At 40.6% G+C, this 16,517-nt stretch overlaps 1 protein-coding gene across 1 annotated transcript in view; it reads left to right on the top strand.

Annotated features, from left to right (window-relative positions):
* Positions 1 to 4,258: 4,258 nt before the first annotated feature.
* LOC127005291 (metabotropic glutamate receptor 4-like) overlaps positions 4,259 to 16,517 on the top strand; it is a 107,030-nt gene continuing 94,771 nt past the window's right edge. The window contains exon 1 of the mRNA XM_050874085.1: positions 4,259 to 4,316. Within this exon, the coding sequence (XP_050730042.1) occupies positions 4,259 to 4,316 (58 nt within the window). The remainder of the gene's footprint in view (positions 4,317 to 16,517) is intronic.

Raw genomic sequence — 16,517 nt, forward strand, 5'->3', positions numbered from 1 at the left:
CTCAATCTCTTCGATCCATTTCTTTACAATTCTTAAGTATCTGATTCTTCTTAAGCCATTCCAATACTCCTCTCCGTCTTTTATCCATCGAATCCATATATTGTATTTCCCAGTCTCTTTAATCCTCTTGGTTACGTTTTTTAACACTCCTGACTCTCTACCACAACGCTGAAGGCTATTAAGTCTCTCCTTGATCTCTTTAAATCTCCCTTATAGCCAGTAATGCAGCTTCGGTGATCTCTACTGCCTTTTATGAATGAGTTTTTCGGATTCTAATTTCACGTAAGTCTTGTTCTGTTTTTGTGTTTGTCATATCGGTTGAGCGTTCTATTTATTTCCCTTTTTTTCAATTTTCTGTAAGTCCTTCTGTTCCTCTTTCCTTTCTTTCCTCTTACTGTCCTCCTCTTGTTCTTCTTCTCTTCTTCTCATCTTTCTCCTTCCTTTCCTTCTTATAGTATTCTTCTGTGATTTGTTTTTTCCCTTTTCATTTCTTGCATTCTCACTGTTCTCTTGTTCTTCTTCTCTTCTATTCCTCTTGATGTTGTTCTTCTTATACTATTCGTGTATGATTTGGTTTTCTCTTTTCTTTTCTTTCTTTTCCTCTTCATTTCTTGCATTCTTACTGTTCTCCTCTTGTTCTTCTTCTCTTCTATTCCTCTTGATGTTGTTGTTCTTATACAATTCCTCTTATGATTTGGTTTTCTCTTGTTTCCCATTCTTTCTCCCTTCTTTTGTTTTGCATTCCTACTCTCCTTTCCTTGTTCTTCTTCTCATCTTTCTCCTTTCCGTATTGTGATTCTTATAGTATTCTTGTATGATTTGTTTTTTTCCCTGTTTCCCTTTCTCTCCCCTTTCATTTCTTGTATTTTTACTGTTTACTCTTTTTCTTTTTGTCCTCTTCTCTTCCTCTTGGTATTGTTCTTCGTATACTGTTCTTCTCATGTTTGGTTTTCTCCTTCTTCGTCTTTCTTTCCATTTTCTTTTCTTGCGTTCTTACTGTTTTCCTGCTCCTCTTCTTCTCTCTTTCTCTTCTTCTTCTAATATTCTCCTGATCATTGGCTTCCTTTTGGACTTCTCTCCCTGCCTCTTGGCTATGACCTCTTCATTCGCTCACTTGGCACTCTCCTCCTCTTTCCTCTTACCTCACTTCTCCTTCTCTTCTCGCTCTCTCCTCCCCCTCCTCCTCCTCCTCCTCCTCCTCCTCCTCCTCCTCCTCCTCTTGGCACTCATCCTCAGGCACTCTCTTGAGGTTGCTTTCGACCCTGTGATTATAGGACAGTAAATGGCCTCCCTCCCTCCCTCCGCCCCCTTTCACTCTCTCTCTCTCTCTCTCTCTCAAAAATTATCACAAGAAAAGTCTACGCTCACATCCTGCCATATTTAGCTTACACACACACACACACACACACACACACACACACACACACACACACACACACACACACACACACACACACGTTTATAGGCCAAGGTAATTGTATACAACGACATCCTGTTTGCCTTTTTTTTTTTGTCGTATTTTTTTTTTTTTTAGACATTCTTACTTTTTTCTTGTATGTTTTTCTTTTTTCTTTCTTTTCCTTCCTTTCTTTCTTTCTTTCTTTTACTTCCATACTCACATACTTTCTTCCTTTCTATTCTTATTTATTTTTATACATTTATCTTATTTATTTATTTAACTTTATTCATCTTATCGAATAGTGGAAATCTTAAGAAGGGAAAAAAAAAATCGGCAATCACAGAATAAAAAAATGGACAAAAAATAAAAAACAAAGGAAAATAAAAGAAGGGAGAAGATAAACTGTCAAACACGAATCGGAAGTAAAAAATAGATAAATAAAATCGAATGGTAAATAAAGAAAACAATAGAAGGGAAGGAAATGACAGGAAATGAAAGAAAACGGACGGAAATAGATGGGTGAAAGAAAGACACGGAGGGGAATCTAATCTAAACTGATGGGAAGGAACTAGTATTTGTGTGGGGGGGAGGAAGGGGACGCGGATACTGAGTGATGGGGTGATGGAGAAGGGGGAAAGATGGGGAGAAAAGAGGGAAGGGGAGGAAGAAAAAAATAGAAATGGAAACAGGAATAGGGAAGGGGGAGAAGAAGAGACTGAAAAAGAATATATGGGAAACGGAAATAGTGAATAGAAAAAGGAGGAAGGGGAATGAGGGGGAAGGAAAGGGGAAGAGGGGAAAATAGAAAGGGGAAGGGGGGAAATTTAATGGAAAGGAAGGAGAAAGGGAGAAAAGGAAGAATGAGGAAGAAGAGAGAAAAGGAAAAAAGAAAATAAGAAAGGGGAAAAAGGGAGAAGAGTAAGGAGGAAGGAAAATGAAGAAGATGAAGGAAAGGAGAAAAGAGAAAGTAAGAATGGAAAAAAGGAAGGAAAAGATGAAAAGATGAAAAGGGGAAGAGGGAAAAGATAAAAAGAGGAAGACAGGAAGAAAAGGATTAAACGAAGTAGAAAGAAGAAATGAAGAGGAAGGAAATAGAAGATAAGAGGGAAAATGAGGAGGAAGAAAGAGAGAAAGAGGAAGAGGGAAGGAAAGAATAAAGAAAGGAAGAAAAGCCACAAGATTTAAAAGGACAAAGGAAACATACAAGGTGAGAGAGAGAGAGAGAGAGAGAGAGAGAGAGAGAGAAAATAGGAGAGAGAATAAATTGACAGTAGAAGAATGGGAGAGGTTTGGGGATAATTGGAGAGAGGAGGAGGAGGAGGAGGAGGAGGAGGAGGAGGAGGAGGAGGAGGGGGTGATGTGTGGGTGTCTTGAAAGGGTACGACGGTGATGGGACTAATTTGAAATGAAGGGGTGAAGGGGAATTTATAGGCTACTCTCTCTCTCTCTCTCTCTCTCTCTCTCTCTCTCTCTCTCTCTCTCTCTCTCTCTCTCTTTTATGTGTGTGTGTGTGTGTGTGTGTGTGTGTGTGTGTGTGTGTGTGTGTGTGTGTGTGTGTGTTTATGTTTACACACACACACACACACACACACACACACACACACACACACACACACACACATGTAAATAAATCATAAGGTCACTGTATCTTCTGTTGCATTTTTATTCCTAGTATTCATCTACATATCCTCATCATCATCATTACTACTACTACTACTACTACTACTACTACTACTACTTCCATTAATACTGACCTACTACAGTGACTAATTCATTTCCTTGTTGTTGTTGTTGTTGTTGTTGTTTTCCTTCTCTGCGCCGTAAGATTAGAAGCGTCTTAGTTTTAAAGCCCGCCCGCCCCACTGCTCTCTCTCTCTCTCTCTCTCTCTCTCTCTCGGAATCACCTCCATTTCAAAGGTTTCATCACATGCATCTCAATCACTTTTTCTCTCTCTCTCTCTCTCTCTCTCTCTCTCTCTCTCTCAAGAAAAAAAAAGAAATGAAATAAAAAGAAAGAAAAGAAAAAGAAGGAAATTTACATCTCTATAGAGCCTTCAACACACATCAGTTTTTTCTTTTTTTTTTCTTTTTTTTCTTTCCATTTTTTTTTTTTTTTACTTTCCACGCCTAATTATTTTTTTTGTGCTTCACGGCTCATACACACACACAAAAAGGAATACATACAGTTTTTCCCAATTTCCTCCCCTCCTTTTCTTTCTTCCCTTCCTTTCTTTCTCTCCTTCTCCCCTCTTCTTGTTTTCCCTTTTTTTTTACCTTTTTTTCTTCGTCGGTTTCTGGGTCATGAACTTTTGTCATGGCCCGAAGGAGATTGAGTTTTTTGGGACAAGGGGAAGGCAGGGAGGAAGGGAGGAAATGTGAGGGGCCTCCGATGGACATTCTGGACATTGGTGGAATGGAGAATGACATCACGAGACCCCATTGGACAGAGGCAACGTGCTGGAAAAAGGAAATGTGTGTCTTCGTGGAAATGGCATTATGTTATTTGAATCTAAGACAGAGAAGGAAAAGGGACGTGAAGTTAAGGTCTTTTAGGACATGGGTGAGAGAACTAATGACATAGGAAACCATATTGGACACAGAAAAACAAAGAAAGAATTTGTTTTGAGGTCACTGGAGGACGTAGGGACATCATATTAGGGTTCTTTGATACGTTTTGGACATGGGTTTGAGCTTAGGACATAGGACATCATATTGGACACAGAAAAACAGAGAGAATGGGTTTTTAAGCCACTGGAGAACATAGGGACATCACATTTGGGTTCTTTCATACGAATTGAACATGGGTGGGAAGGCTTCGGACATAGGACATCATATTGGACACAGGAAAATGAAGAGAGTATGGGTTTTGAGGTCACTGGAGGACATAGGGGCATCACATTTGGGTTCTTTGGTGCGAGTTGGACATGGGAGGGAGAGCTTCGGACATAGGAAGCCATTTTGAACAGAGGCAGTACACAGAAAACAAAAACTAGAGTGTTTCTCGGTGGAATGTTATCTAAATCTTCTAGGCAGCAAAAAAATAGGCCATTTCCAAGCGAGAGAATCTGAATGACATGGAAAGTTTGGAAACACAATAGGTCAAGCCTTTATCGGTATCCAGGGACATGGGGCACACAGATAAGGATATAGGAGTAGCGCATTACCCATTTAGGAAGCGTAGGAAAACTTATGCGGATCCTTGGAGTACCCTTGGACCATCCTACAGTAAGTTAGGTCATTTTTATATCCTTTGGGAGGGATAAGAAGAAGCAAGAGGCAGCCACGGGTTGTTAGATAAGAGGCACACGAAGTTTAGTACAAGGGATGGCAGTAGACGTTTGGTGAAAGTAGTTTTGGGAGTCTTATTTTACAAGGAACAGATTATAGTAGTTTTGGGGGTGTTATTTTACAAGGAACAGAAAGTTAGACACGGAAAAGCTAAATAATCATAAAAGTGTACTGGGAAAGGCCTCGAGTGTCTTGTTTTACTTTCCGCTTATGGCTGGGGTAGTCTTTTTTGGGGGCGCAGGCATGTGTTTATAGTGGCGCTATTCTGCTCGGTTCATGGTACCCCCTGGAGCTCATCTTTGATCCTTCCTTCTAGAGAGAGAATCTGGGGTCCGGGTTGAGAGGTGGTCTTCAGGATAGCATATGGGTAGTCTTAGGCCACTCGGCGGTGACTGAAAATTTTGTGGCGATGGGCGGGATGCGAACCTGTGTCCTTCTGGATGCCGCGCCCACACACTAACAGCTCAACCACCGCCTCTTTCGTCTAAGGGACTATTCAAGTGACCAGGAGGGTGAAAGGGGGTCAGGGCGGAGGATAGATTCAAGCTGGGGTGTTCTGCTATGTCCTGGGGTGTCCTGGGGGGGGGGGGGGCTCAGGATACGTCTGGCCGGGGAGAAAGTTGAGGTAAGTTTCGTCAATTCAGTGGACACGAAACTTGGTCAGTGTGTCCCGCCTGCTGCTGCTGATAGTGTGTGGCCCTAACTCTCTCTCTCTCTCTCTCTCTCTCTCTCTCTCTCTCTCTCTCTCTCTCTCTCTCGTTCCTTTCACTCCATTCCTCCCTCCCTACCTCCTTTCCCTCCAACCTCTAACCGTGGAGGAAAGATTGACAATTTCCCTCCTTCTTATAGCCTATGTACACACACACACACACACACACACACACACACACACACACACACACACACACACACACACGTCTAAGTATAGAGTTTCCACTTTCTCTCTCTCTCTCTCTCTCTCTCTCTCTCTCTCGTTGTCTATCCCTGCTTTAAAATGTATTGAGAGAGAGAGAGAGAGAGAGAGAGAGAGAGAGAGAGAGAGAGAGAGAGAGAGAGAGAGAGAGATGTGAGGGGGGACTGACAGAATCGGCCACACACAAAAAAAACTCCTATATATTTTCTCCCTCAGCGCCCAGCAGGGGAGAGTCTAGATCACCCTGACGCTCTGCAAGGGTGCGAAAGGGTCCCAGGGTGAAGGAGGAGGAGGAGGAGGAAGCTATTATGAGGGATTTCAGGGTGAGAATGCACGGTCAAATAGGAAAGAAGTCAGAGAAAGAGTGAAAGAAAAAAGGGTGAGGAGAAGGGAAGGAAGAAAGGGAGGAAGGGAGGAGGAGAAAGGAATAGACGGAGGGAGGAAGAGAATAGGAGAAAGGAAAAAAAAGGAAGAGAAAGGAAGAGACAGTGGGATAAAGAGAAGGGGACGAAGGAAGGAAGAAAAAGAAAACAATAGGATCAAAGAAAGGAAAGATAGAGGAAGGAAGGAAGGAAGAAGATACAAGATAAAAGAGAAGTGATAAAGAGGAAGAAAAGGAAGCTTGTAGGGTAATAGGAAGAAGGTTAGGGTGAGGAGGAGGAGGAGGAGGAGGTAGGGAAGAAGAAGGGAAGTGGGTCGCGGTGTGTAGATGGGACAAAAAATTGGATGGTTATTGGTGATTGTGGTGGTGGTGGTGATGGTGGTGGTGCTGGTTATGGTGGTGGAGATGATGGTGGTAGTGAGGCTGTTGCTGGTACTACTACTATTACTATTACTACTACTACTACTACTACTACTACTACTACTACTACTACTACTACTACTACTACTACTACACACACACACACACACACACACACACCTGCATCCCCCAACAGGTGTGTAACAGGTGTGCCAGTCCCCAGTGTCAGCCATAAAGGTGTGTTTGTGTAGCGTAGCGTCAATCTCTTACCTCCCTTCCATCCCTTCCCTGTCCAGCCTCTGTTTCTTCCGTCCTCTCCTTTTTTCCCTTCCCTCCCCTTCCCTTTTCTCCTCTTTCTTCTCTCCCTTCCCTCCCTTTCCTCCCTCTGTTTCTTCCGTCCTCTGCTTGTTTCCCTTCTCTGCTTCCCATTCTCTTTCTCTCCTATTCCTTCCTTTTCCTTTTTCATATTTTTTTCTCTTTGTTTTCCATTCTCTCCTCCTCTAGTTTCCTCCATTCCCTTTTTTCTCCCTTCCCTTCTCTCCTCTTCTTTCCTCCGTTTCCTTCCTCCCTTCCGTCCTGTCCTTCTCTTCCTTCCTCCCCTTCCCTGCTTCCCTTCCTCACTTTTTTTATCTATTCTATTTGTTTTTCCTCCATTCTTCCCGTCCCTTCCTTCCCCTCCGTTTCTCCCCTCCTCTCTTCCTTTCCTCCGACCCTACAGTCCTTCCCTTCCCTCCCTTCCCGTCTCTCCGTTCCCTTCTTTTAGTTAGTTTGTTCAGTTAGGTTAGGAGAAGTTAGACTAGGTTAGGTTAAGAAAGGTTAGGTCAAGTCTGGTTTGGATAGGTTACGTTAGGTTTGGAGTTAGGTTAGGAAAATAAGTTAGACTAGGTTAGGTTAAGTTACGTTAGGTCAAGTCAGGTTAGGTCAGGTTAGGTTAGATTAAGTTAGATTAGCTTGAGTTTCGAGTTAAGTTAGGTAAAGAAGTTAGACTAGGTTAGGTTAAGAAAGGTTAGGCCAAGTCTGGTCAGGATAGGTTACGTTAGGTTAGGTTAGATTAGCTGGAGTTTAGAGTTAGGTTAGGAAAAGAAGTTAGACTAGGTTAGGTTAAGTTACGTTAGGTCAAATCAGGTTAGGTCAGGTTAGGTTAGATCAGCTTGGGTTTGGAGTGAGATAAACCCCGTTAGTATTGATTGCATGAGACAGGAACTTATTTGCTCTTCTTTCACCATTCCGCCCAGGTAATTGGAAGGTGTGTTTCGAGACGAGAATTACACCTGACAGCTTAACAAAGGGCCGAAGCGTTGAATAGAAAAGCTGAACAAGGCGTCGGTTATTTAGTCATCTATTCAAGAACCGTAAAATTAGTGACACTGTTAATTATGATGATGTTAATGAGGATAACAACAACAACAACAATAATGATAGTAATGATAAGAATTGTAATAATAATAATAATAATAATAATAATAATAATAATGACTAATAATTATAGCAAAACCAATAATGTCAAGAAAGTAAGAGAACGAGGGATAAACACACACACACACACACACACACACACACACACACACACACGCTACCTCGAAATCAGGGAGAGGGAGAGGGAGATGAGACCAAAGTTTATATTATTGCAACATTTAGAGAGAGAGAGAGAGAGAGAGAGAGAGAGAGAGACTCTCTCTCTCTCTCTCTCTCTCTCTCTCTCTCTCTCTCTCTCTCTGTATACATTTAATATTTTTTATAAATTTATTTATTTGTATTTGTGCGTTCGTTTGTTCGGCCCCAATTTGTGTTCCTGGAGGCAGACGCGGACATGTTCAAACACGTTTCCATGAATTTGTTTATTTATTTATTTTTTGTTTTTTGTTCTGATAAAATTTTCGAACTAACAAGGTAACATTTTTGACGTCGATGTTTATAGTTTTCAGCCAATCAAAACAACAACAACAACAATTACTACTACTACTACTACTACTGCTTCTACTACTATCACTAATATGAGAACTAACAAACAGATAGTAGTAATTGTAGTAGAAATAATAATAATAATAATAACTACTACTACTACTACTACTACTACTACTACTAATAATAATAATAATAATAATAATAATAATAGTAAAAGTAATAAAGGACCTCTACACAATCCATCAAGGGCCTTAATAAAAATCCTAATAATATTGTAATAAACTTCGACCCTTCATCCCTTCCCTCACTTAATCCTCCTCCTCCTCCTCCTCCTCCTCCTCCTCCTCCTCCTTTTAGCCATTTACAGAGAGGTGTCTACGGAGAGGAGGAGGAGGAGGGTGAGGGAAAGGAATGGAAGAGATTAAAAGGGAAGGAAGGAAAGAGTTTATTTTTTGTTTATTTTCCTTTTGTTCAATTTTCTTTATCTTTTGTTGCTCTGTTTATGTTTTGGTTGTTGTTATCTTGCTTTTTTTTAATATTAGTTTCTCCCTTTAATCTCCTATTGTTTTCATCCTCAGTTTTCCTTTCATTCAGTTTTATATATTTTCCTTGTTTTCTTTTTCTCTTTTTCATTCCTAATCAATAAGTTTTTCTCTTTTTTTCAGTTCCTCACAATTGTTCTACTTTTTAATTTCTTTCATAAGCTTTTCTTTCTTTACGTTATATATTTTCTTGTTTACATTCCTTTCGTCTCTTACTTTTTCTCATAATTCTCCGTGTTTTTTTTTTAATATTTTTCTTCCACATATTTTGGCTACGGTGTTCTTTGAGTGGGCTTTCGTGGATGGACTGAGAGGGATGGAGGGAGAGGGAGAGAGGGAGAGGGAGAGGTAGGGAGGGAGGAAGGGAGGGAGAGAAAGAGAGAGAGAGGGAAGGCCATAAAGCAGCCAACTGTGTAATTTGATGAGAGAGAGAGAGAGAGAGAGAGAGAGAGAGAGAGAGAGAGAGAGAGAGAGAGAGAGAGGCATGAACACAAATATATATAATCAAAGAAAGGAGGGAGGAAGGGATGGAAGGAGAGACACAAAGGAACAAACACACACACACACACACACACACACACACACACACACACACACACACACACACACACACACACACACACATTCTGACAGACGGGCAAACACGCAAACAGAGAAACAGTTCCGTAATTGACAAACAGACAAATACAAACAGAGACAGACAGACAGACAGACAGACACACACAGAGAGAGAGAGAGAGAGAGAGAGAGAGAGAGAGAGAGAGAGAGAGAGAGAGAGAGAGAGAGAGAGAGAGAATGCAAAACTAGAGATGGACTGAAATAGACAGCAAAACAGACACATGGACGGAAAGGAATTATGACAAACAGACAGACAGACAGACAGAAGGCTACACACACTAATATCTTCCTTTCTCTTTGTTTACCTGACTCAAGGAATTACCTGGAGGAGTTTTTTTTAGTTGTCTTAAGCCTTCTCATGAGTGGCCTGCAAACCATTTCTCGTCCTGGTTGTGTTGATGTTGTTGTTGGTGGTGGTGGTGGTGATGCTGGTGGTGGTGATGCTGGTGTTGGTGGTGGTGAAGTCATCCCAAACATCCACCTTCACAAATACACACCTGAGTTTTGTGTTTGTTTAGGTCAGGTCAGGTCTTGTGTGTGTGTGTGTGTGTGTGTGTGTGTGTTGAGGAAAAAGGTCATGAGTGTGTTGTTGTTTTGTTGTTATCAGTAGTATCAGTATTAGTCTATATTAAACGAAGAAATTGTATAATGAAACGTGAAGCGACAATACCGTAGACTTAATAGAAAATTAATAATAGTAATGAAACTAGAAGAGACAAATCCGTGGACTTTAACATTTGCGACGGTATTACATTTTCAAGGCGGAGATAAATCATTTTCCTTGTTATGTTATGTTTACGTTTATTATATAGCGTTTTGATTATTTTTTTTTTTTATATTTGGAGTTTCGTTTTATTTAATTATTTGACTTCGTATTTTACTTAACGATTCATTTTATCTTCTCTTCATATTCCTGTTTCTCTTTTATTTCTATTTATGGATACGTTCATTTTAGATCACTTTTGTTGTTTTATTTATATGCGTTTTTGTTTTTTTTACTTCTATTTAAGTTATTCCTTTCATCTATTGTTTTTTATGACACTGTTTTCGCTTATCAATATCCGTTTACGTTTATTTAAGTTGATTCTGTTTTCTTTATTTTGTGTTTGTTTATTTTCACTCCTCTTTTTCTTCTTTGTTTTTGTTTGTTTTCGTTTGTCTTTATTTTCTTCTTTTTTGTTTATTCTTTACTTTTTTCGTTTTTTTAATATTTTGTTTTTCTTTATTTTCTTATTTTCATTCTTTTTATATTTATTCATAGTCAACCTCTTTCTCTCTCTCTCTCTCTAACCTGAGGGCGAACAGGAACTAACGCTAATTGAGAGAGAGAGAGAGAGAGAGAGAGAGAGAGAGAGAGAGAGAGAGAGAGAGAGAGAGAGCATGCATACATACGCATTTCCATAACATTTCCACGCTAATAACCGATGACTGAAACACTTTTTAGATTGGGAAACGGAATGAATAGCGAAATATTTTAATGGCTAGTTTATTTTTACATATTACGCATTTATACTCAGTCACTTTTCCTTTTTATTAATCTTACTCCACTCTCTCTCTCTCTCTCTCTCTCTCTCTCTCTCTCTCTCTCTCTCTCTCTCTCTACTCTCCGAAATATAGGTGAAGTACTTTCCCTAATTGCTTCTGAGGAACCTATTGTCATATTTACAGGTGAGAGAAAGTAGACAGGTAGACAGACAGACAGACAGACAGATAGACAGATAGACAAATAAAGAGACAGAGAAAAGCAGAAATAGATAGATAGATAGAGAGATAAAAACACACAAACTGAGAGACAGAGAAAAAGAGACAGACCAAATAGACAGACAGAGACAGAGACACATACAGAAGTATAGAGACTCAGACAGACAGACAGACAGACACGGAGAACCACACAACACCAACCCTAACACAAACCAACAGACAAACAAAAAAACATATACACAAACACAAACACACAGACACAACAGAGATTCGCACACAAACACACAAACAGAGAGGTATGTCAGGAAGGAAAAGGGAGAGAGAGAGAGAGAGAGAGAGAGAGAGAGAGAGAGAGAGAGAGAGAGAGAGAGAGAGAGGGCGTGTAAAACTGAACAGGTAAGAGGAATGCAGGTGAGGAGGGGATGAAGGTGAAGGGGGCAGGTGTTGTGTTGTGTGTGTGTGTGTGTGTGTGTGTGTGTGTGTGTGTGTGTGTGTGTGTGTGTGTGTGTGTATGTGTGTGTTGGTGGTGGTGTTGGTTGGGGAAGGAATTGCGGGAAAAAAAACAATAAAAACAAGAAGAAGCAAAGGAGAGAGAGAGAGAGAGAGAGAGAGAGAGAGAGAGAGAGAGAGAGAGAGAGAGAGAGAGAGGTTATTTGAGGTATGTGGAGAGGGAGGTGGAGGTGTGGATGGTGATGTGGATGGTGATGAAATGGTGTTGTGTGGTGTGGTGGTGGTGGTGGAAGGGAATGCGAAAAAAAACAATAACAACAACAACAACAACAAAGGAGAGAGAGAGAGAGAGAGAGAGAGAGAGAGAGAGAGAGAGAGAGAGAGAGAGTGGTTCTGTGAAGTATGCGGAGAGGGAGGTGGAGGTGTGGATGGTGATGTGGATGATGGTCCTTTCTCTTCTCCTTTTCTCTTCTATATCTCTTCTTTTATTTTTTGTTTCCTCTTTTTCTTTATTCTTTTCCCGTATCGTAACTTATTTCAAACCTTCTTTATTTTTTTCTTCTTCTTTTCTCTGATTTGATTCTTTTAATATATAAGTAAGTATTTCTTCTTATATGTTGTTTAATAATCTACATGGAATTACTTAATTGATATTACCCGTCTAGTTTTACCTATTTTTATTTTTATTTTTATTCCTTTATCTTATTCCATTAAACTTTTATTTACGTTTTACTCTATTTGTGTACCTATTTTTTTTCTCTTTATATGGTCCTACTAATGGTCCTTACTTCTAACTGATTTCACCTCTTTGTTTTTACTCATTGTTTTATATTTTCTTTGTATCTCTATTAGTAATCTTGTCTCTATTATCTACTTCATCCTTATCTCATTTGCCTTACCTATTTGCCTCAACTTCAATATACTTCCCATTTTTCTAATTATTTTCATATCATACAAGTTGTGATATTTTGTGTACTATTTCACCCATTTTTTTATATCAACTTCAACCGTTCGAATCGGTGTAGAATTTCGACAACAACGGTTTTATTTGTCAAAGCATTCCAGTGTGTGTGTGTGTGTGTGTGTGTGTGTGTGTGTGTGTGTGTGTGTGAGATAGATAGAGAGAGAGAGAGAGAGAGAGAGAGAGAGAGAGAGAGAGAGAGAGAGAGAGAGAGAGAGAGCCATGTGGAAGGGTGGAAGGGATTGCCGTGGAAGGAGGTGGAATTTGCGGCTGTGTTTGTTTGGCTCTCTGGTTAATTTCTCTTCGCCCCGTTTTCTCTTCCTCCTTTCTCTTCTCCTTTTCTCTTCCCTTTCTTCTTCTTTTATTCTTTGTTTCCTCTTTTTCTTTTTTCTTTCCCCGTATCGTAACTTGTTTCAAACCTTCTTTATTTTTCTTCTTCTTTTCTCTTCTTTTCTCTTCTGTTTTTTCTCTTCTATATTCCTCTTCTTTATACTTTGTTTCCTCTTTTTCTTTTTTCTTTCCCCGTATCGTAACTTATTTCAAATCTTCTTTCTTTTTCTTTTTCTTTTATCTTCTATATTTCTCTTCTTTTGCTCTTCTGTATTTCTCCTCTTCTTTTATCTGCTGTTTCCTGTTTGTGTGCGTCCCCCAACTTTTGCTATCCTATATTTTTCTTTTCTCAGTTTCTCTTCTTTATTTCTCTCTTCCTCCTCTTTTTCCCTCTGTTCCCTCTTTTTCTTTATCCTTTACGAGACTCCTTATTTTTTTTAGTTTTATATTCCTCTCTGTTTTTCTTCTCTATTTCCCTTTATTTTATTTCTCCTCTTCTTTTAATCTTTGTTTCGTTTTTTTTTTCTGTTTGCCTCTTATTTTTTCACTATACTTCTCTTTTCCATTTTTTTCTTTATATTCTCTTATCCTCATTTTCATTTTTTTTTTCTTCTTTACATGTATTCAAACTGCTTTCAAATCTTATATACTGTTCTTCTTTACTTTCCTTCTTTATTTCACTTATTCTTTTCATGCTGCGTTTCTTTTTATCTTTTTTTTCTTCTTTACTTTCTCGTCCTCATGGTGGGGATGAGAGAAGCTGGGAGGAGGGAGGAGGATTCTGAGTAAGTGGAGGAATAGAGATAGAGGAAGTAGAGGAGGGAGATCGAGGAGGATTTGGGGTAGGTAGAAACAGGGAGGAGGTAGAGTAGAGGAACATAGGTTGACGAGGATGGGGCTGGAGTGGCATTTGGCTAGCTGGAAGGGGGGATGCTGGGGTGATTGGGCAGGGAGAGGTGACATGCTAGAGGGGTGGGAAGGGAAGGGGAGAAGCTATTAACACTGCCTGATCGCGTAACACCGCACCCTCCAGCTAGGTCACGCAGCGGTCAGTGCATACCATCATCACCACACGGCAAATCATGAACCATCGCTTTGAATATTGAAAGTGCAAAGTGCGGGATGGTCGAGCTATAATGTCCTCGTGTTAGTGTTTAAACAGGTGCGAGCGATTACTAATTAAAGGTATGCGGACAGGTCGGTAAGTAGGACAGACAGGTATACATAAACTGGACAGCACAAGAGAGGACTGGATAGGATGGGACAAGATATGACAGGCAACGTAGGACAGAAAGATATGCGGATAGGAAGGACGGGACAGAACAGACAGGCAAGTATAGAACAGGTCAAGATAGGACAGGTTAAGATAGGACGGAATATGACAGCAAAGAGGAAGAGGAAGAAAAGGAAGAATCATGAGACAAAGATACGGAAGAAAAGAGGAGGGAGCGGGAAGGGAAGGTAAAAGGGAGAGTGTGAAAGAGGAAGGAAGGAAAAAAGTATTGGAGGAAAGAGGAGAAATGGAGAGAAAGGAATAGAAGAGGGAAGAGAAAGAGGAAAAGTAAGAAGAGGAGGAGGAATAAGAAGGGGAAGATGATGAGAAGAGAGAGAGAGAGAGAGAGAGAGAGAGAGAGAGAGAGAGAGAGAGAGAGAGAGAGAGAGAGAGAGAGAGAGAGAGAGAAGTAAAAAGGAAAAAGAAAGAGCTATGTATTTCCATGACTGAACTGTGTGTGTGTGTGTGTGTGTGTGTGTGTGTGTGTGTGTGTGTGTGTGTGTGTTCGTGCGTGGGTTTATCAGCGCCGGCAAACCCATTCGCTCCCCACAAAAGGGTCTCAAACCGCTCCCATCTGAACCCAATCGAAGCGAGAGGAAAGGGATCGGATTAAAGGATCGAACTCTACTACGAGACGCTTCGAACCTCTATTCCGATACACCGGGGCTTCGAAACCTCTCGCGAACCAATAATCCGTTTTTTTCTTTTTTTTTGGAATTATTTGTCGACGGTGGACGACAGAGAGAGGAGGAGGAAGAGGAGGAGGAGGAGGAGGAGGAGGGGAGGAATGAATTATGTGAAAGGGAATAAGAGATGAGAGAGAGAGAGAGAGAGAGAGAGAGAGAGAGAGAGAGAGAGAGAGAGAGAGAGAGAGGAGGAAGAGGAGGAGTGAAAAATAATATCGTCAGGGAGGGAAGAGTAATTCACTTATACATTCATTTTGTGAGGAGGAGGAGGAAGAGGAGGAGGAGGCTTAGGAAGGGGAGGAAATTGACTCGTGGAGGAAGACTTTGGAAGCTTTGCAACATAAAAAAAAAAAATTAAAAAATGAGACGAGGGGAAAAAAGGAAAATAAAGAAAGAAAAAGGGAATCAGTTTTATGAAGACAGTTTCCGATGCTTCAAACAACAACAATAACATCAACAACAACAACAACAAAGACAAATGAAAGTAAATAAAAAGAAAAAATAAGAAAATAAAGAAAAGAGAGATAAAGAGAGAGAATAAGATAATCAAATCGTCACCACCACCACCATCACCACCACCACCACCATCACCACCATCACCACCACCACCACCACCATCACCACCACCACCACCACCACCAACAACAACAACAAATTAATAAAAGTAAGAAAATGGAGAGAGAGAGAGAGAGAGAGAGAGAGAGAGAGAGAGAGAGAGAGAGAGAGAGCAAAGAACAAAACACCAAACGAACGTGTATGGATCTGGTATCAAAGCCGTTCGACTTTTCTCGCTCTCTTTGTCGGCGGTTGAAGAGGAAGAGGAAGAGGAAGAAGAAAAATCATGAGAGAGAGATAGATGCGGAGGAAAAGAGGAGAAAGGAGAGAAGAGAAGGACGGAAAAAGGAAGAGAGAGAGAGAGAGAGAGAGAGAGAGAGAGAGAGAGAGAGAGAGAGAGAGAGAGAGAGAGAGAGAGAGAAGCATAGGAGGGAGGGAAGAAAAAAGGGAGAGAAAGAAAGGAAAAGAAAGAATTTAAAGTATAAGGGAGGAAGGAAAAAAGGAGAGAGAGAAAGGTAAGAAGGAAGGAAAAGAGGAAAAAAAAGGAAAATATTTATTATGTGTCCAGAGGAAATAAAATTGTTCTGGATGGAGGGAAGGAAGAGGTGGAGGAGGAGGAAGAGGAGGAAGAGGAGGAGGAAAGATCGGTGAGGGAAGGAGAGGATTATTGGAAAAAGGAATAGAGGGAGAGGTAACGTAGGGAGGGAGGGAGGAAAGACTAAGATAAGGTTTATTTAGAGAGAGGGAGAGAGAAAGGAAGACAAAAGAGGGAAGGAAGGAAGGTTTAAGGGAAAGATGAAGACAAACAGGGAAGGTAAAGGAAGAAAAAGGAAGGACTTGGGAGAGGAAGGGAAATATGAGGAAGGATGGAGGGGGAGGAAATGAGGAATGGAGAGAAAAAAAAGAAAAAACTACAGGAAAGAAGAGGAGGAGGAGAGAAAGAGGAGGAAAAGAAAAGAAAGAGAGGGGAGATATAGTAGAAAGTAAGAGAGAAGGACAAAAAGAAATAGAAAATATGGAAAAGAAAAGAAAATGAGGAAGGGAAGGGAAAGGAAAGGGAAGGGAAAGGAAAGGGAAGGGAAAGGAAAGGAAGGGGGTTAGGGAAGGGAAGGGAAGGGAAGGGAGGGGTGAGGTAGGCAATCAGTTCTCAGGTA

Source organism: Eriocheir sinensis, chromosome 29 (assembly GCF_024679095.1).
Source record: "Eriocheir sinensis breed Jianghai 21 chromosome 29, ASM2467909v1, whole genome shotgun sequence".
Classification (NCBI taxonomy): Eukaryota; Metazoa; Arthropoda; class Malacostraca; order Decapoda; family Varunidae; genus Eriocheir; species Eriocheir sinensis.